At 48.1% G+C, this 15,085-nt stretch overlaps 2 protein-coding genes across 2 annotated transcripts in view; both read right to left on the bottom strand.

The window, feature by feature from the left end:
• Window positions 1-2,111: 2,111 nt before the first annotated feature.
• Window positions 2,112-9,141, bottom strand: utp18 (UTP18 small subunit processome component). Its single transcript, XM_038710081.1, has 13 exons — window positions 8,793-9,141; window positions 7,565-7,716; window positions 7,379-7,474; window positions 6,887-6,957; window positions 5,628-5,737; window positions 5,378-5,503; window positions 5,110-5,284; window positions 3,990-4,090; window positions 3,520-3,610; window positions 3,313-3,436; window positions 2,946-3,120; window positions 2,720-2,862; window positions 2,112-2,493 (listed from the first exon to the last, which is right to left on the bottom strand). Exons 1-13 carry the CDS (start codon window positions 9,003-9,005, stop codon window positions 2,469-2,471), a joined length of 1,602 nt encoding a protein of 533 aa, XP_038566009.1. The 5' UTR covers window positions 9,006-9,141; the 3' UTR covers window positions 2,112-2,468.
• Window positions 9,142-12,551: 3,410 nt separating this feature from the next.
• LOC119918189 (WAS/WASL-interacting protein family member 2-like) overlaps window positions 12,552-15,085 on the bottom strand; it is a 13,913-nt gene continuing 11,379 nt past the window's right edge. Inside the window, exons 7-8 of the mRNA XM_038738790.1 lie at window positions 14,310-14,411; window positions 12,552-13,724 (exon numbers count right to left, since the gene is read on the bottom strand). Of these exons, the coding sequence (XP_038594718.1) occupies window positions 13,684-13,724; window positions 14,310-14,411 (143 nt within the window). The 3' untranslated portion in view covers window positions 12,552-13,683. The remainder of the gene's footprint in view (window positions 13,725-14,309; window positions 14,412-15,085) is intronic.

Here is a 15,085-nt window from a genome sequence, read left to right as displayed (position 1 = left end):
TATTTTGTTTTAGGTCAATTCTTAATTTATTTAAATTTTTTCTTTTTCAATTTAGCTCTTTTTTTCTTTTTTTAACATGATTTTTAAATATTGAGTCTAAGAACAATTTCACAGTCAGCTGTAAAAACCATGGTAAATACTGTATATGAGTAATTTTATGCTGTACACCCTTAATTTAATTTTTCAGCTTTATTTTACTATTTTTTTAAATAAATAAAAAAATCTGATAAAATATAATTATTATGAAAAAAAGACTATTAAGTAAAAATGTCTATTTTTATTATTAAAAAAAGGTATACACCACATTTTTAAATAGTTAACCAAATAAATAAAATGAATGAGAAAAATACAAACAATTAAAACCTTTTAGAAAAGTTGACAACATTTTCTGTGTTTGGGGGACGACTCATGACCTCCGTATTTCTAAAACTCTGGATATGACCCGGACAAACGCGTAGACTTTACCTACTTTTCAAAAAAACAATCACGTGTCCTCTGAGGCGAAGGCGTGACCGTGACAAAGGGTTTGATAACCACCACCTGCCCTGATCCGAGCGGTTTGGGGGTTGATGCCTTGCTTAATCGCAGGATGTTTGCAGAGGGAACAACATGTTTTTCATGCTTACACCTGAAGACAGACTGGACCGAGGACATTCCTGCAGGTGTGTGTGTGTGGCATCAGGTGTGAGGTGGTGAATCCTGTTTGGCCATTGGTCCTCCTGGCAGGTTGCGTAACCCGGCGAGCTCCCCAGTAAAATTATGAAATAACAATAAAAAGTCACTAACTGAGAAAAGAGGTTATTAAAATGTATCTGGTCGAAATTAAAATAAATGTTATGAATCCTAAATATTTCTATCTATTGTGTATTTTGTTTTCTAGGGCTTCCATAGAAATACCACCATTTTAATAGGCTATAGTAAAATAAACCCAGTCAGATGCTTAAGATTCAGATAATGTTGTGTCCATATACAGAAAAGTGCAGGATGTGTTTAGCCTAGCTTAGCACAAACACTGGAAGCAGGGGGAAACTGCTAGCCTAGCTCCATCAAAAGAGAAAAACTCCAATATGGTCTGATTTACACATCACATCTTGTTAGCAAATAAGCTAGTGCCCCAGTCCGTTACACTGAGATTGGTTTATGTGCCAGGAGTCAAGACCTTGAAGCTAACAAAACCTATTGAGGCTAAATCCAAAGTGGTAGCATGTAGAAGCTAATCTAAGCAGGCCAGGATCAACACTACAGTAACAGTGTAGCGTTAGCTCAGGGTTTAAAGTGGTATCAATGTATTTTGCAATTAACAGATGCATAATTATGATTTGACAAATGAAATCAACAGTAGTAGCCGGCAGCTAGCCAAGCTCACATCAAGTGTGAAAACTAAATCAAGCTTCTAACAGCTACAAAGTCTTTATTGGCATTTAATTAACAGAACAGTAACAACCGGCCGCGGTGTGACGTTAGCTCAGGCTTGTATGAACCTTCCATGCTGTCAGTCAGTTACAGATTAGCTCCTCAGCTACGTTAACCGACTAACTGAAGATTAGAGTTGTAACATGTTAGCTTGAAGCACAACCTGCCTTCTCCCCATCAAAGCTTAACAGATGTCAGCTAGCTAGCTAGCTAAACTAGCCGCTGACTCAGCAGTGTTAGCTTGTGTGACAGAAACACGGCTGTTGCTTCATTAGCATTGTGACGCATATTAGCCTTTAAAAAAAAAATACATCGTCCAACAACTCAAAGTCTGTTCGATTGTTGCATCTTGTTTATTGAACAGGTGTAAAAAAGGAAACGTAAACTGTATTGTAGTTGCAGCTGTTAGCATTGGAGCTAACCATACTGTCAAGTAACTCACTTCCATGGTTCAGTTAGCGTCTAGGTCCTGCTAGCTTATTGTTAGCTTCTATCACTTGACTTTAGGCTCAGCTAAACGCATGATTACAGGATGGACGGGTGACTTTGCTTGTTAGCTAACAAGACACAACATGTAAATCCGGCAGAATGAGTTGCTGAAGGCTGTGGGTGGAGCTAAGCTAACAGTTTACTTCTGCTTTCAGTCTTTGTTCTCTGTAATTTTGGTTCTGGGTTAAAAAGAAGAGACACAACACATGTTGAACGGTTTGTTCTTTTATAAAATCACTTCGTACAAATAATAAACAACAAATATGTGGGCAGATTCAGGTGTTTTATCTGGTTTTGATTCTGTAAGAGTCTCTACACAACACCTCTCCGTCACATCAGTGATCCACGTTCAGTCCGTTGGTCGGCGTCTGTGCCAGACTCCACAGGGAACTTTTCATGTTTTAGCCCCAGGAACTACAAATCCTGTCAGCCTCCATCTCCTGCAGATCCGTTCCCTGTATTTGTTTAATTGAAGGGAAGAGGCAGCTACAACATGAACAAACTAACAGAGGACTAGTCCTTCAAAGACGTTCTGTTCCTGACGCTTCAGCCTCCAGACTTCCTCTTCAGAAGTCTTTGTAATGAAGCAACCTGAACACAGACAGACAGAAACCAGTCAGTCAACGACAGTCACGACGTTTGAGTCGGACCAGCGCTAACGGTAGCAACGTCTCAGGTACACAACACAGGTGAGCTGACGTTCACCTTTTATACTGAAGAACCGAGAAACGACCCAAACCTACTAACTTTATTACAACAAATAAATAAAACTTAAAACATATTTTTTTTAAAAAGAGGAGCCGATTGGCTGTCTGACCTGAACAGAGGGGCGTGTCCTTTGTTGTTGGCCAATGAGAAGAAGCCGCTGTGTGGAGAGAAGTCGAGGCAGCTGGTTCGATAAACAATCTTCTTCTTAGCGACGGGGAAGTTTGAGAAGACAGTGAAGCTGGGCAGGTGGACCTGAGGGGACACAACCAGGACAGGGTTCAGGTTCAGGATCAGGATCAGGGTTCACAGACGCCCAGCGGTCACGGTCGACTCACCAGGCGTACGGCCTCGTCCTCGGCTCGGGAGGCGATGGCCAGGATCTCCGACGAGGGGTTAAAGGCCAGAGAGGTCGCTGAGGTCAGCAGGTTCATCACCGCCTTCAGAGGCTTGGGATTGGCTGAATTTAGACACGCCTCCTGGGCGTACACGTTGACCACGCCCGACTGAGAGCTGAAACAGAGAGACGATCAATACTGGATGGACCAGTTTCATTATGCGACTGTGACTTTAAATCTCTTTGAGAGTTGTTATATGACCCGTGTGACCACGACCACTGAACGCCACGGTTTCTTTGTGGTCTGTCTAACAGTCAGCTAGCTATCAGCCAATCAGAGAGCAGGACAGTGTGTGGGCGTGTCTTACCCGCAGGCGAGGTACCGTCCGTTGCGCGAGGCGGCGATGGACGTTCCCTTCACGCAGCCTTCGTCTGTAAACCTGTTCAGACACCGGCTGCTGCGCGTGTCCCACACGTACACCTCCCCCTCCTCTGCACGCACACACGCACAGTTTAACCACGTGACGGACAGGAAGCTCATGTGTGATGTCACTCTCTCAAGGCGGCGGACTCACCTGAGTTGGCGAAGACTTTGCTGCCGTCGTGAGAGAAGGCGACGCCGCTGACGTCACCGTTCACCTTCATACTGCGAACCACCTCCTTCGTCTGAACACACAGGAAAAGTATTGCAATGCAAGAAAGTACACAGAGTACTGCACGCGTGTACTAACGGAAGTACACGCGTGCAGTACACAGAGTACTGCACGCGTGTACTAACGGAAGTACACACTATTTCTTCATTAGTTTTTTATTTTTGTTTTGATTTTATGATATTGGTTTTCTCTGTATTTTATTATTTTAATCGTCAAAACCCGTTCAGAGATCCTGAGGCTGAAAAACACGACAGCCGTAAAGAAATACTTGACCGACGCTGTGACATCACAGAGAAGAAGAAACTTCCTGTGTGAGTAAATCCGTCGACTCGCGAGTCCTCCAGCGTCTACAACTACACCAGCAGCAGAAGAAGAGGAGGGGGGGGCGTCACCTTGAGCGTGAGGAGGTGCAGGTATCCGTTGGTTCCCGTGAGCAGCAGAGCGCCTCCTTCAGGACACACAGAGAACTCCTTCACCCGGGCTTCATTCAGACCTGAACACAGAGCGGCGTTTAGTCTGACAGACCTGAGAGCAGCGAGGACCAAATACAGAATGACAGTGAAACATGCGGTCGATATTTACTACCAGCTAGATGCAGCGTGCTGCGTCGCATTGACAGCGTTGTGTTGGCCAGATTTGTAGGAGAGGGACGAGCGAGAGGATATGCTGCGCGAACGTGCTACGGCGCTCTGCGATCAAGTACGATTTTAAAAAGGACTAGGAAAAAAAACAAACAAATGGGACCACATGGGACCAGCGAGGACTGACGGGGACCACATGGGACCAGCGAGGACCGACGGGGACCACATGGGACCACATGGGACCAGCGAGGACGGGGACCAAGGAAGGGGACCACATGGGACCAGCGAGGACGGGGACCAAGGAAGGGGACCACATGGGACCAGCGAGGACCGACGGGGACCACATGGGACCACATGGGACCAGCGAGGACGGGGACCAAGGAAGGGGACCACATGGGACCAGCGAGGACCGACAGGAAGGGGACCACATGGGACCAAGGGGAAGGGCACCAGCGAGGACCAAGGAAGGGGACCACATGGGACCAAGGGGAAGGGGAAAGGGCGAGGACCAAGGAAGGGGACCACATGGGACCAAGGGGAAGGGGACCAGCGAGGACCAAGGAAGGGGACCACATGGGACCAAGGGGAAGGGCACCAGCGAGGACCAAGGAAGGGGACCACATGGGACCAAGGGGAAGGGGACCAGCGAGGACCAAGGAAGGGGACCACATGGGACCAAGGGGAAGGGGACCAGCGAGGACCAAGGAAGGGGACCACATGGGACCAGCGAGGACCGACAGGAAGGGGACCACATGGGACCAAGGGGAAGGGCACCAGCGAGGACCAAGGAAGGGGACCACATGGGACCAGCGAGGACCGACCGAGACCACATGAGGTCACACCCGCTAAACATTGTTAGCAGGTGTGACCCCCCCCCCCCCCCCACCCCCCCTCCCCTCTGACAGCGTGCACAGGTGTGACCCCCCCTCACCTCTGACAGTGTGGACAGGTGTGACGCGGCCCTCCATCATGTCGTACAGGTAGAACATCTTGTTCTTCAGGCTGGTGGCGATCACCGTCTCGCCGTCGCGGCTGAACTGCGCCCTGTGGACGGGGAACCGCTCCAGGTGGATGCTCTGGATCTTCGGGTTCGTCTTCCCGTCCACCTGCGGGACAGAACGCACACGTCATCGTCCCCGCCCGACTCGGAGCCCTACGCTGTCTGGGGTTAGAGAGAGCACCTGATTGGCTGCGTTTACCTGGAAGAGGGAGACCGATTGGTCGAGGCCGGCCGTCATGACGACCTGAGCGGAGGGGTGGAACTGGACCGTGGTCAGCCTGTCCTCTGACGGACGGGCGCTGTTGGCGTGAAGACATTTCTTCATCTGAGACAGGATAGAAAAAATGAACACGGTTCATCAACAGGAAGAGTTCAGGATGGCAGCGAGGAGCTCGCCGCCGCCACGGTGACTCGATTTATAACGACAGTAAAGAAGAAACCGGACTGACCCTCAGGACGCCACTGGGCAGACTGTCTGAAGACGCCACGAAGTTTCCTGTCCTCCTCAGCAGGTCGTCATCCTCTTCATCCTCCTCCTCATCGTCATCATCATCATCAGCTTCAGGAACACAGACACACGATGAGTCATGTGTTCACACACACACACACACACACACACACACACACACACCTGGACACACACACACACACACCTGGACACACACACACACACCTGGACACACACACCTGGACACACACACCTGGACACACACACCTGGACACACACACACACCTGGACACACACACCTGGACACACACACACACCTGGACACACACACACACCTGGACACACACACCTGGACACACACACACACCTGGACACACACACACACACACACACACCTGGACACACACACACACACACACACCTGGACACACACACACACCTGGACACACACACACACACACACCTGGACACACACACACACACACCTGGACACACACACACACACACACACACACTGGACACACACACACACACACACACACCTGGACACACACACACACACACACCTGGACACACACACACACACACACCTGGACACACACACACACACACACCTGGACACACACACACACCTGGACACACACACACACCTGGACACACACACACACCTGGACACACACACACACCTGGACACACACACACACACACCTGGACACACACACACACACCTGGACACACACACACACACACACACCTGGACACACACACACACTGGACACACACACACACCTGGACACACACACACACCTGGACACACACACACCTGGACACACACACACACACACACACACACCTGGACACACACACACACACACCTGGACACACACACACCTGGACACACACACACACCTGGACACACACACACACACCTGGACACACACACACACACACACCTGGACACACACACACCTGGACACACACACACACCTGGACACACACACACCTGGACACACACACACCTGGACACACACACACACACCTGGACACACACACACACACACCTGGACACACACACACACACACACACACCTGGACACACACACACACACACACCTGGACACACACACACACACACACCTGGACACACACACACACACACACACCTGGACACACACACACACACACACCTGGACACACACACACCTGGACACACACACACACGAGCTTCCTGTCCGTCACTCTTTTATTCAAACATCCTACCTTTCTTCTTCTTCTTCTTCTTGGCGTTGCTGTCCGCCCACGATGGAGTTCCTCCCATCGACTTCTGAAACCTGAAACACGCCACGTTCATCAGGTAAGTGTGTGTGTCTTCAGGTGTGCGTGTCTTCAGGTGTGCGTGTGTGTGTGTGTGTGTCTTCAGGTGTGTGTGTGTGTGTCTTCGAGTCTTCAGGTGTGTGTGTGTGTGTGTGTGTGTGTGTCTTCGTGTCTTCAGGTGTGTGTGTGTGTGTGTGTGTGTCTTCGTGTCTTCAGGTGTGTGTGTGTGTGTGTGTGTGTGTGTCTTCAGGTGTGTGTGTGTGTCTTCAGGTGTGTGTGTGTGTGTGTCTTCGAGTCTTCAGGTGTGTGTGTGTGTGTGTGTGTGTGTCTTCGTGTCTTCAGGTGTGTGTGTGTGTGTGTGTGTGTCTTCGAGTCTTCAGGTGTGTGTGTGTGTGTGTGTGTGTGTGTCTTCGTGTCTTCAGGTGTGTGTGTGCTCACTGCTCTCTCATCCTCTGCTGCAGTCTCTGATTGGACATGGTGGACTCCGCCTCCCCTCTCATCAGGTCTCTACGGTAACGGTGCTTCATGTCCACCCTGAAACACAGACGTGCGTCAGGTGTTTGACGTGAACATCGTGACCCTCACACATCACCACGACAACGTGGTGACATCACCAACACTCACTCTTCCTCCAGCTCGTCATCCTCATCCACCCAGGCGGCTTCTCCGGCCGGCCGGCGCTGCAGACGAGCCGCGTCCTCGGCCTCCGAGTCACACGACTCCTCCTTGTCTTCTTTGTCCTCCACCAATAGGCTGCCAGCCTGCTCCTCGTCCTCCTGCACAACGACAGGAAATGATGTCAGAGGAAGTTAGCTAAACGCTCCTCACTGAGAACGCAGACTCAGAGAAGAAGCAGCTGGAGGGAAAAGAACCAAACCCCATTCTAAAAGCAGACCATTTTACAATCACCACATTACGTAAACACCAGGCCATCGTTCAGTTTGGTTTTACAATGAAAATACACAGCGAACAACCTGCGGTTAATAAACTGGTTAAACGTTCTCATTGAAACCAAATCAAAGTCAGATTTTAGAAGATAACTTGTGAGCCGAACGACCCGAAACACCTGGACCAGAGTTTTTACTCTGACACAAAAACTTTTGCTCAAAACCAAACGAACACAAAATTAGCAGAATTGTGTATGAAGTCTGGTGGTGGATCTACGGCCTACATCTAGAGGTTATTTACTAAATATAGTGAGGTTTCTTATCACAGAACTAGTCAGTGGAGATTAGCAGAGAAATCATTCAAAGCTATCAATTTGTTTTCAGGCTCAAGACAATAAATTAGCAGATTTTCTGATGAAGTGAGCTGCGTAAAGCGAAAAGGAAGAAAAAAAACAAAATTTAGATTAAGCAAAAAGGAAGGGGCTTTATTGGCAATGAAAACGTGAAATAGAAACATGTACATAATCAAATCTACCTCATTTGCTTGGGATTCAAATTTGGCCCAAATCAAAAGAACATAAAATTAACAGATTTTTGAATGAAGTTTGGTGGGAAAGACCCTGAAACTGCAGTTTGCTTGTAAATAAATACTTGGATGAACTTAGCACACATTTCTGAACATTCTTGTTGTCAAACAGGTTGTTTACTTAAGGTAAACTAATTTACTGTCATTTCTTAAAAGTTATCATATTTTGTTCTCAGACAAGTACTTTTCCCATAAACAAAATGAGTAGAATTTTAAACGCAGTCTGGTGGAGAGCAGCAGCCTACAGAGAACAGTGCTGCTACAAGAGAACTGGTTGGTAACCAGAAATAACTGAAATGATTAGGAGTTTTCACATTTTGCTCTAAGACGCAGACCCTTAAATTGGCTGATTTTTGAACGGGGTCTGGTGAGCTGTTACCTCCACGAGTCTCTCCAGCAGCTCGTCCTCCGCCCCGAACACCAGCTCCTCCAGCAGCTTCACCGAGCTGTCCTTCTCTCCCAGCACCGCCAGCCTCTTCACGTTTTTCTGCCGCTTCTGTTCCTCTTCCTCCGGCTCGGACTTCGCAGGTCGACTCCTCTTCTTGGCCGCTCCTCTGTCCTCCGTCTCCGGCAGCTTGATCACGTCCTCCATGTTGTTCAGACGCGAACCAAACTCCTAACAGAATTCTACAGATTTAATCTCTATAAACGTGCGAAGCCTTAATGTTTTTCACTCAGGAGCTAATGTTTGCACATGTGCTGCACAGCCGTGTTTTCTTCATGTGCTTCCGGAAAGGCGGCCTCTGAACCCGGGAGAACACGAGCCCGCCCCCTGGTGGCCACCGACAGAAATGCAGCGTGCTCATGCATGAAATCATCTTTAATTTCACCTGTTTGTTGATCGATTTCTACATTGATTTAAGTTAAATTAATACATTAATCTCATTAATGAATGACTTGCCTAACACGTCATGGCCTCCTTCAGGACTTCAGGAAACATCACCGCAGATCCATCTCACCCCGGACACGACCTGTTCCAGCTCCTCCCCTCTGGGAGGCGCTACAGAGCTCTGTACGCCAAAACCACCAGACTCAGGAACAGTTTCTTCCCACAATCCATCACTCTGATGAACAGCTGACTCTGACTCACAGTGTCAGGAACATAATAATGAATAAACATTCATTATTCTCTATTTCAGAGCTGCTCTTACTGTCATATTGTAGAAACTGTTTCCCAATATAATATTTTTGTATTATTGTATAAGTAAGCACATCTTGATCCTGAGTCAAATTCCTCGCGTGCACAAACCTGGCAAATAAATCTGATTCAGATTCACTGATTTATTTATTTATTTGTAGAATATTTTTAGATATAAACATTTATTCTCGTGCTCCTTTTGATTTATGTAAAACTTTCTGACTTTCTAAGCTTTTATTATTTCTGTAATAAATAAAAAAATATGTTGATTCCTAAATCAAACCTGTTTACTGACGGAGGCATGCAGTGAAAAAACAACAAACTGTTTTATTAAAGTTAAAATCATTTTTTAAGCCTTCATAGATCAGTTATAGGCAAAATAATAATAATAATAATAATAAAGATGGGTTTCATGTGGTTTTTTGGATTGTAAAAGCTGAAACTCTTAATGAAACGATGTCCACACGGAAAGTTTCTTCAGTCAAAAATACTCGTAAATACTAGAATAAAATACAAAAGAAACCTAAAAACAAATACTAATAAAAACAAATAAAATACAAATAATCATATAAAATATTAAATTTCAAAATACAAAAAATAAAATACTAATAAATACAAAAACGACATTTATATTTAGTATAATTTATTCATAATACTAATAAATACTCAAATAAAATACTAATAGTAAAATTAAATATGAATAAATTCTAATTCAGACTAAAAACAAAGAGCCTTCATTCTGACTGTGTTCGTTCGATATTCAGTTATTAAAATAACGTTTATTAAAGTAGAAAGACGTCTATAAAACATTATGATTATTATAATTACATGAAGTGACTCATTATTTATTCTGTGTGTTTGTGGCGTGGAGGCTGGAGAGGAAGCGAGAGAGGAAGCAGAGGGAGGACAGAGAGTTTATTTCAGACTGCAGAGACCAGTAAGAGGGCATGCTGTTAAACCGGGTCGGTCCCGGTCCGGATCTAAAGCTACGAGCATCACTACAGTTAGAGCGTCTCCGTCACAGGAAGTCACTTCATCATCAACAACACGATTCAGAAGATTTTTACACTTTGACTCATTTACAGTTTATAAGGCAAAGGGGGGGGGGCACTTCTACTGAACATGTGCGGACGTTATCTGGGTCAAAGTGACGTCATCGTTTATTAACACTGTTATTAACTCTTATTACAGTTTGTGTTTTTAGCGTTTTGTCATGCTGGCAGCAGAGAAGCTCGTTAGAGGAGGAGCTTCGTCAGAGGAGGAGCTTCGTCAGAGGAGGAGCTTCGTCAGAGGAGGAGCTTCGTAAGCAGCGACTCCGCGGGGAGCCGAAGGTAATCGGTAACGTTAACGAGCTGCGACGTCACAAACCTTCACACTGAAATCAGTTAAACACGTTAACGGAAAAGTTCAGTCACATGATTCAAATCTCAGAGAGAAACACATGAAGAAGAAGAAGAACAGGAAGTGATGTCATCCCGTGGCACTGAGAGAAAAGGTCAATCAGACGATTAAAGTACCACCGAATAAAGTCTCAATAATGAAAATGTGTTTTATCCTCAGCAGGTTGTCACAGCGGTCATGTGACAGTCCCGCCCCCTGCTCTGCTTCTGATTGGCTAACCCCAACGAGCACTAGCCAATCAGAGGCAGAGCTGCACAAAATGTTGTGGCAAAACAAAATAATGAGAATTTTACCAGACGAAACCTGTTAAGTTCTGTGAAAACATAAAAATACTTTGATTTTTCTCCTCGTGTTGAGACTTTGTGTCGAAACAGATTTTTAATGAACTCGTCAGTTTTTAATTAAAGTCTCAAAATCAGGAGAAAAAAAGTCAGAAACAGGAAAAATCTAAAATATTAGAAACATTTTTAAGATTATTAAACGAGTTTGACATTTTGACTTCATCCTCATAAAATTACAACAGTCAGGTTCAATGAAAACACTTTGAATTATGGGTAATTATTCAACACTGCATGGAGAGAGACGCAGCGCCGGCGTCATAGCGACGAGACGAAGAAATAAAGACGACATGCAACAAGTTCAGTTTGTAGTTAGGGGACAGGAAGGAAGGAGACGAGGAGGGAGGAGGGAATGAGAGGACAGGAAGGAAGGAGACGAGGAGGGAGGAGGGAATGAGAGGACAGGAAGGAAGGAAACGAGGAGGGAGGAGGGAATGAGAGGACAGGAAGGAAGGAGACGAGGAGGGAGGAGGGAATGAGAGGACAGGAAGGAAGGAGACAAGGAGGGAATGAGAGGACAGGAAGGAAGGAGACGAGGAGGGAATGAGAGGACAGGAAGGAAGGAGACGAGGAGGGAATGAGAGGACAGGAAGGAAGGAGACGAGGAGGGAATGAGAGGACAGGAAGGAAGGAGACGAGGAGGGAGGAGGGAATGAGAGGACAGGAAGGAAGGAGACGAGGAGGGAGGAGGGAAGGAAGGAGACGAGGAGGGAGGAGGGAATGAGAGGACAGGAAGGAAGGAGACGAGGAGGGAGGAGGGAATGAGAGGACAGGAAGGAAGGAAACGAGGAGGGAATGAGAGGACAGGAAGGAAGGAAACGAGGAGGGAGTAGGGGACAAGGCAAGGAAGGAAGGAAACGAGGAGGGAGGAGGGGACAAGGCAAGGAAGGAGAGAAGGGGACGAGGGGAGGAGAGGAAGGAAGGAAGGGGACGAGGGAAGGAGAGGAAGGCAGGAAGGAGACGGGAAGGAGAGGAGGGAAGGAAGGGGACGAGGGAAGGAGAGGAAGGCAGGAAGGAGACGGGAAGGAGAGGAAGGCAGGAAGGAGACGGGAAGGAGAGGAGGGAAGGAAGGGGACGAGGGAAGGAGAGGAAGGAAGGAAGGGGACGAGGGAAGGAGAGGAAGGAAGGAAGGAGACGGGAAGGAGGGGGACGAGGGAAGGAGAGGAAGGAAGGAAGGGGACGAGGGAAGGAGGGGGACGAGGGAAGGAGAGGAAGGAAGGAAGGGGACGAGGGAAGGAGAGGAAGGAAGGAAGGAGACGGGAAGGAGAGGAGGGAAGGAAGGAGACGGGAAGGAGAAGAGAAGGGAATAAAGGAAGGAAGGAGAGGAGGAAGGAGGGAAATAAAGAAGGAGAGGAGGAGGAAAGGAAAGTAGGAAAGGAAAGCAGGAAGACTTCCTGTCTGATTGTCTGTGTCCCCCCTCAGACCAACATGGTACGGCCCGCTGAGCGGCCTGCAGCAGCAGGACGAGTCGGGTGAGTTCGTTTTGTCCGTCTTGGCACTTAAAGACTCGTCCTGCTCAGAAACCGATCCGGGTTCGTGTCGGAGGTCACGTCCCGCCAAAATAAAGCGCGTCGTCCCGACATCACCAGGACAGGTGTGTCTGCTGACGGTGACGCAGGCGAGTATGTACAGATGTTTCCACGCGGCGTCCTGCCCGAGAGGAAACTGCTCTTCCTTCAGTTTCAGACAGGAACAAGGACTTTCTTTTGGGACCCTTTCAGGTCCAGGTCTAAGTCCAGGTCCAAGTCCAGGTCCAGGTCCAGGTCCGAAACTCCACAGGGACCTTTAGGTACGTGGTTAGCTTAGCTTAGCATAAAGACTGGAAACAGGGGGGACAGGTAGCCTGCTTCAGTCCAGAGTTTCAATCAAACAGCAAAATGAAACGAAACGATCTGCTGTTGGTGAACGCGTTTCCACGGTGACAGGTCAACCAATGACGCTTCTTCACATGTTAAACAAATAAAAATACATGAAGACAAACGTGTCGATTAAAAAAGCAGAAGAAGAAACAAGAAGCCATGTAGCGGCGGCGAGCCGGGCCGAGCGTCCCGGCAGGAGCGCTCAGCTCCGAGCCGCCGCTGCTTCTTCTCCCCCGCTCGCTCTTCAAACGAAAAGTGCAAATGAAATGAAAACCCTCGGGGTCGTTCTGTCCGGAGAAGAAGAAGCTGAAGAGCGGGCGGCTCCTCTTCATCAGCTCAGCTAGTCACATGATCAGACCTCAGCCAGTCAGATCAGACCTCTCCCTCAGCCAATCAGCTGTGAGCGTAGATGAGGCGGTGATGTTGAGGATGGCGATGCTGGACGTGATGTCATCAAACAGGATGGCGGTGTGTGTGTGTGTGTGTGTGTGTGTGTGTGTGTGTGTGTGGTCCAGCTGTGGTTGTTGTCATGGTTCACCTCCCGACAGGAGGAAGGGGCGGAGCTCCTCTCATCACTGCAACAAACAAACAAACAAACAAACAAACAAAGAGCTGATGAAACAGCGGCGCAGCCTCAGGCCGAACGCTCGTTCTTCCGCTGCGTTTCCACCGCAGGAACCAGGACCTGCATTCAGTTCTGGGGTCTTAATCTAACCCCCAAGTACCCCGTGCTCGGGTTGTTATGCCCGCCGTTATGTGCGTTTCCCTCTGGCGGTGGAAACACCAGCGGGCTGAAGGAACCTTGTAGCTCCTTCAGCAGGAGATCCTGAGACTGTGTTCCTTCAGCCCGCTGTTGCCGTTTCCAGCGCGGTCTGAAGACCTGCGAAGATTAGGCAGATTAACCAGCTGACGTAGGCGGTAGGCCCGCACGCCGCACACAGCGATGCAGGCATCATTATTTGTAACCACGATGCACGAGCAACATTTATAACGACAAACTACAGAGCAGAGAGAGAGAAACACAAACACAAAGTGCCGACAGTTTGGAATTAAAACATTTGCCACATTGTACTGTGTGTACTGCAGTACTGCGTGTACTGCGTGTACTGCGTGTACTGTAGTACTGCAGTACTGCGTGTACTGCAGTACAGGGCATGTACCTCTGTTGGCCTTGCTGGGGTAGATCTTGGCGAAGTGTCGATACTCTTCTGGAGGAGGGAAGTCGTCCAGAGGATGAAACGAGTACTTGGACTCAAAGTCGTCTGCAGGAGGAAGAGACGAGTTTATTTTCCAGCTTCGGTTTGAGAAACAGACAAATTCAGTTTCCAACAAACTCTGAGGTGAAAGAGAGACGAAGGAGAAGAGACGAGAGCACGGAGAGACAAAGGAGAAGAGACGAAGGAGAAGAGACGAGAGCACGGAGAGACAAAGGAGAAGAGAAGGAGAAGAGACGAGAGGACGGAGAGACGAGAGCACGGAGAGACGAGAGCACGGAGAGACGAGAGCACGGAGAGACGAGAGCACGGAGAGACGAAGGAGAAGAGACGAAGGAGAAGAGACGAGAGGACGGAGAGACGAGAGGACGGAGAGACAAAGAGAAGAGACGAGAGGACGGAGAGACGAGAGGACGGAGAGACGAGAGGACGGAGAGACAAAGGAGAGAGACGAGTTTATTTTTCCAGCTTCGGTTTGAGAAACAGACAAATTCAGTTTCCAACAAACTCTGAGGTGAAAGAGAGACGAAGGAGAAGAGACGAGAGCACGGAGAGACAAAGGAGAAGAGACGAAGGAGAAGAGACGAGAGCACGGAGAGACAAAGGAGAAGAGACGAAGGAGAAGAGACGAGAGGACGGAGAGACGAGAGCACGGAGAGACGAGAGCACGGAGAGACGAGAGCACGGAGAGACGAAGGAGAAGAGACGAAGGAGAAGAGACG

The sequence above is a fragment of the Micropterus salmoides genome, unplaced genomic scaffold, assembly GCF_014851395.1.
Source record: "Micropterus salmoides isolate LMB-PRFRI ecotype aquatic unplaced genomic scaffold, ASM1485139v1 Ms_hic_scaffold_10, whole genome shotgun sequence".
Lineage (NCBI taxonomy): Eukaryota > Metazoa > Chordata > Actinopteri > Centrarchiformes > Centrarchidae > Micropterus > Micropterus salmoides.
Note: the sequence above shows the minus strand (reverse complement) of the source record. Positions and strands in the feature narration are given on the sequence as shown.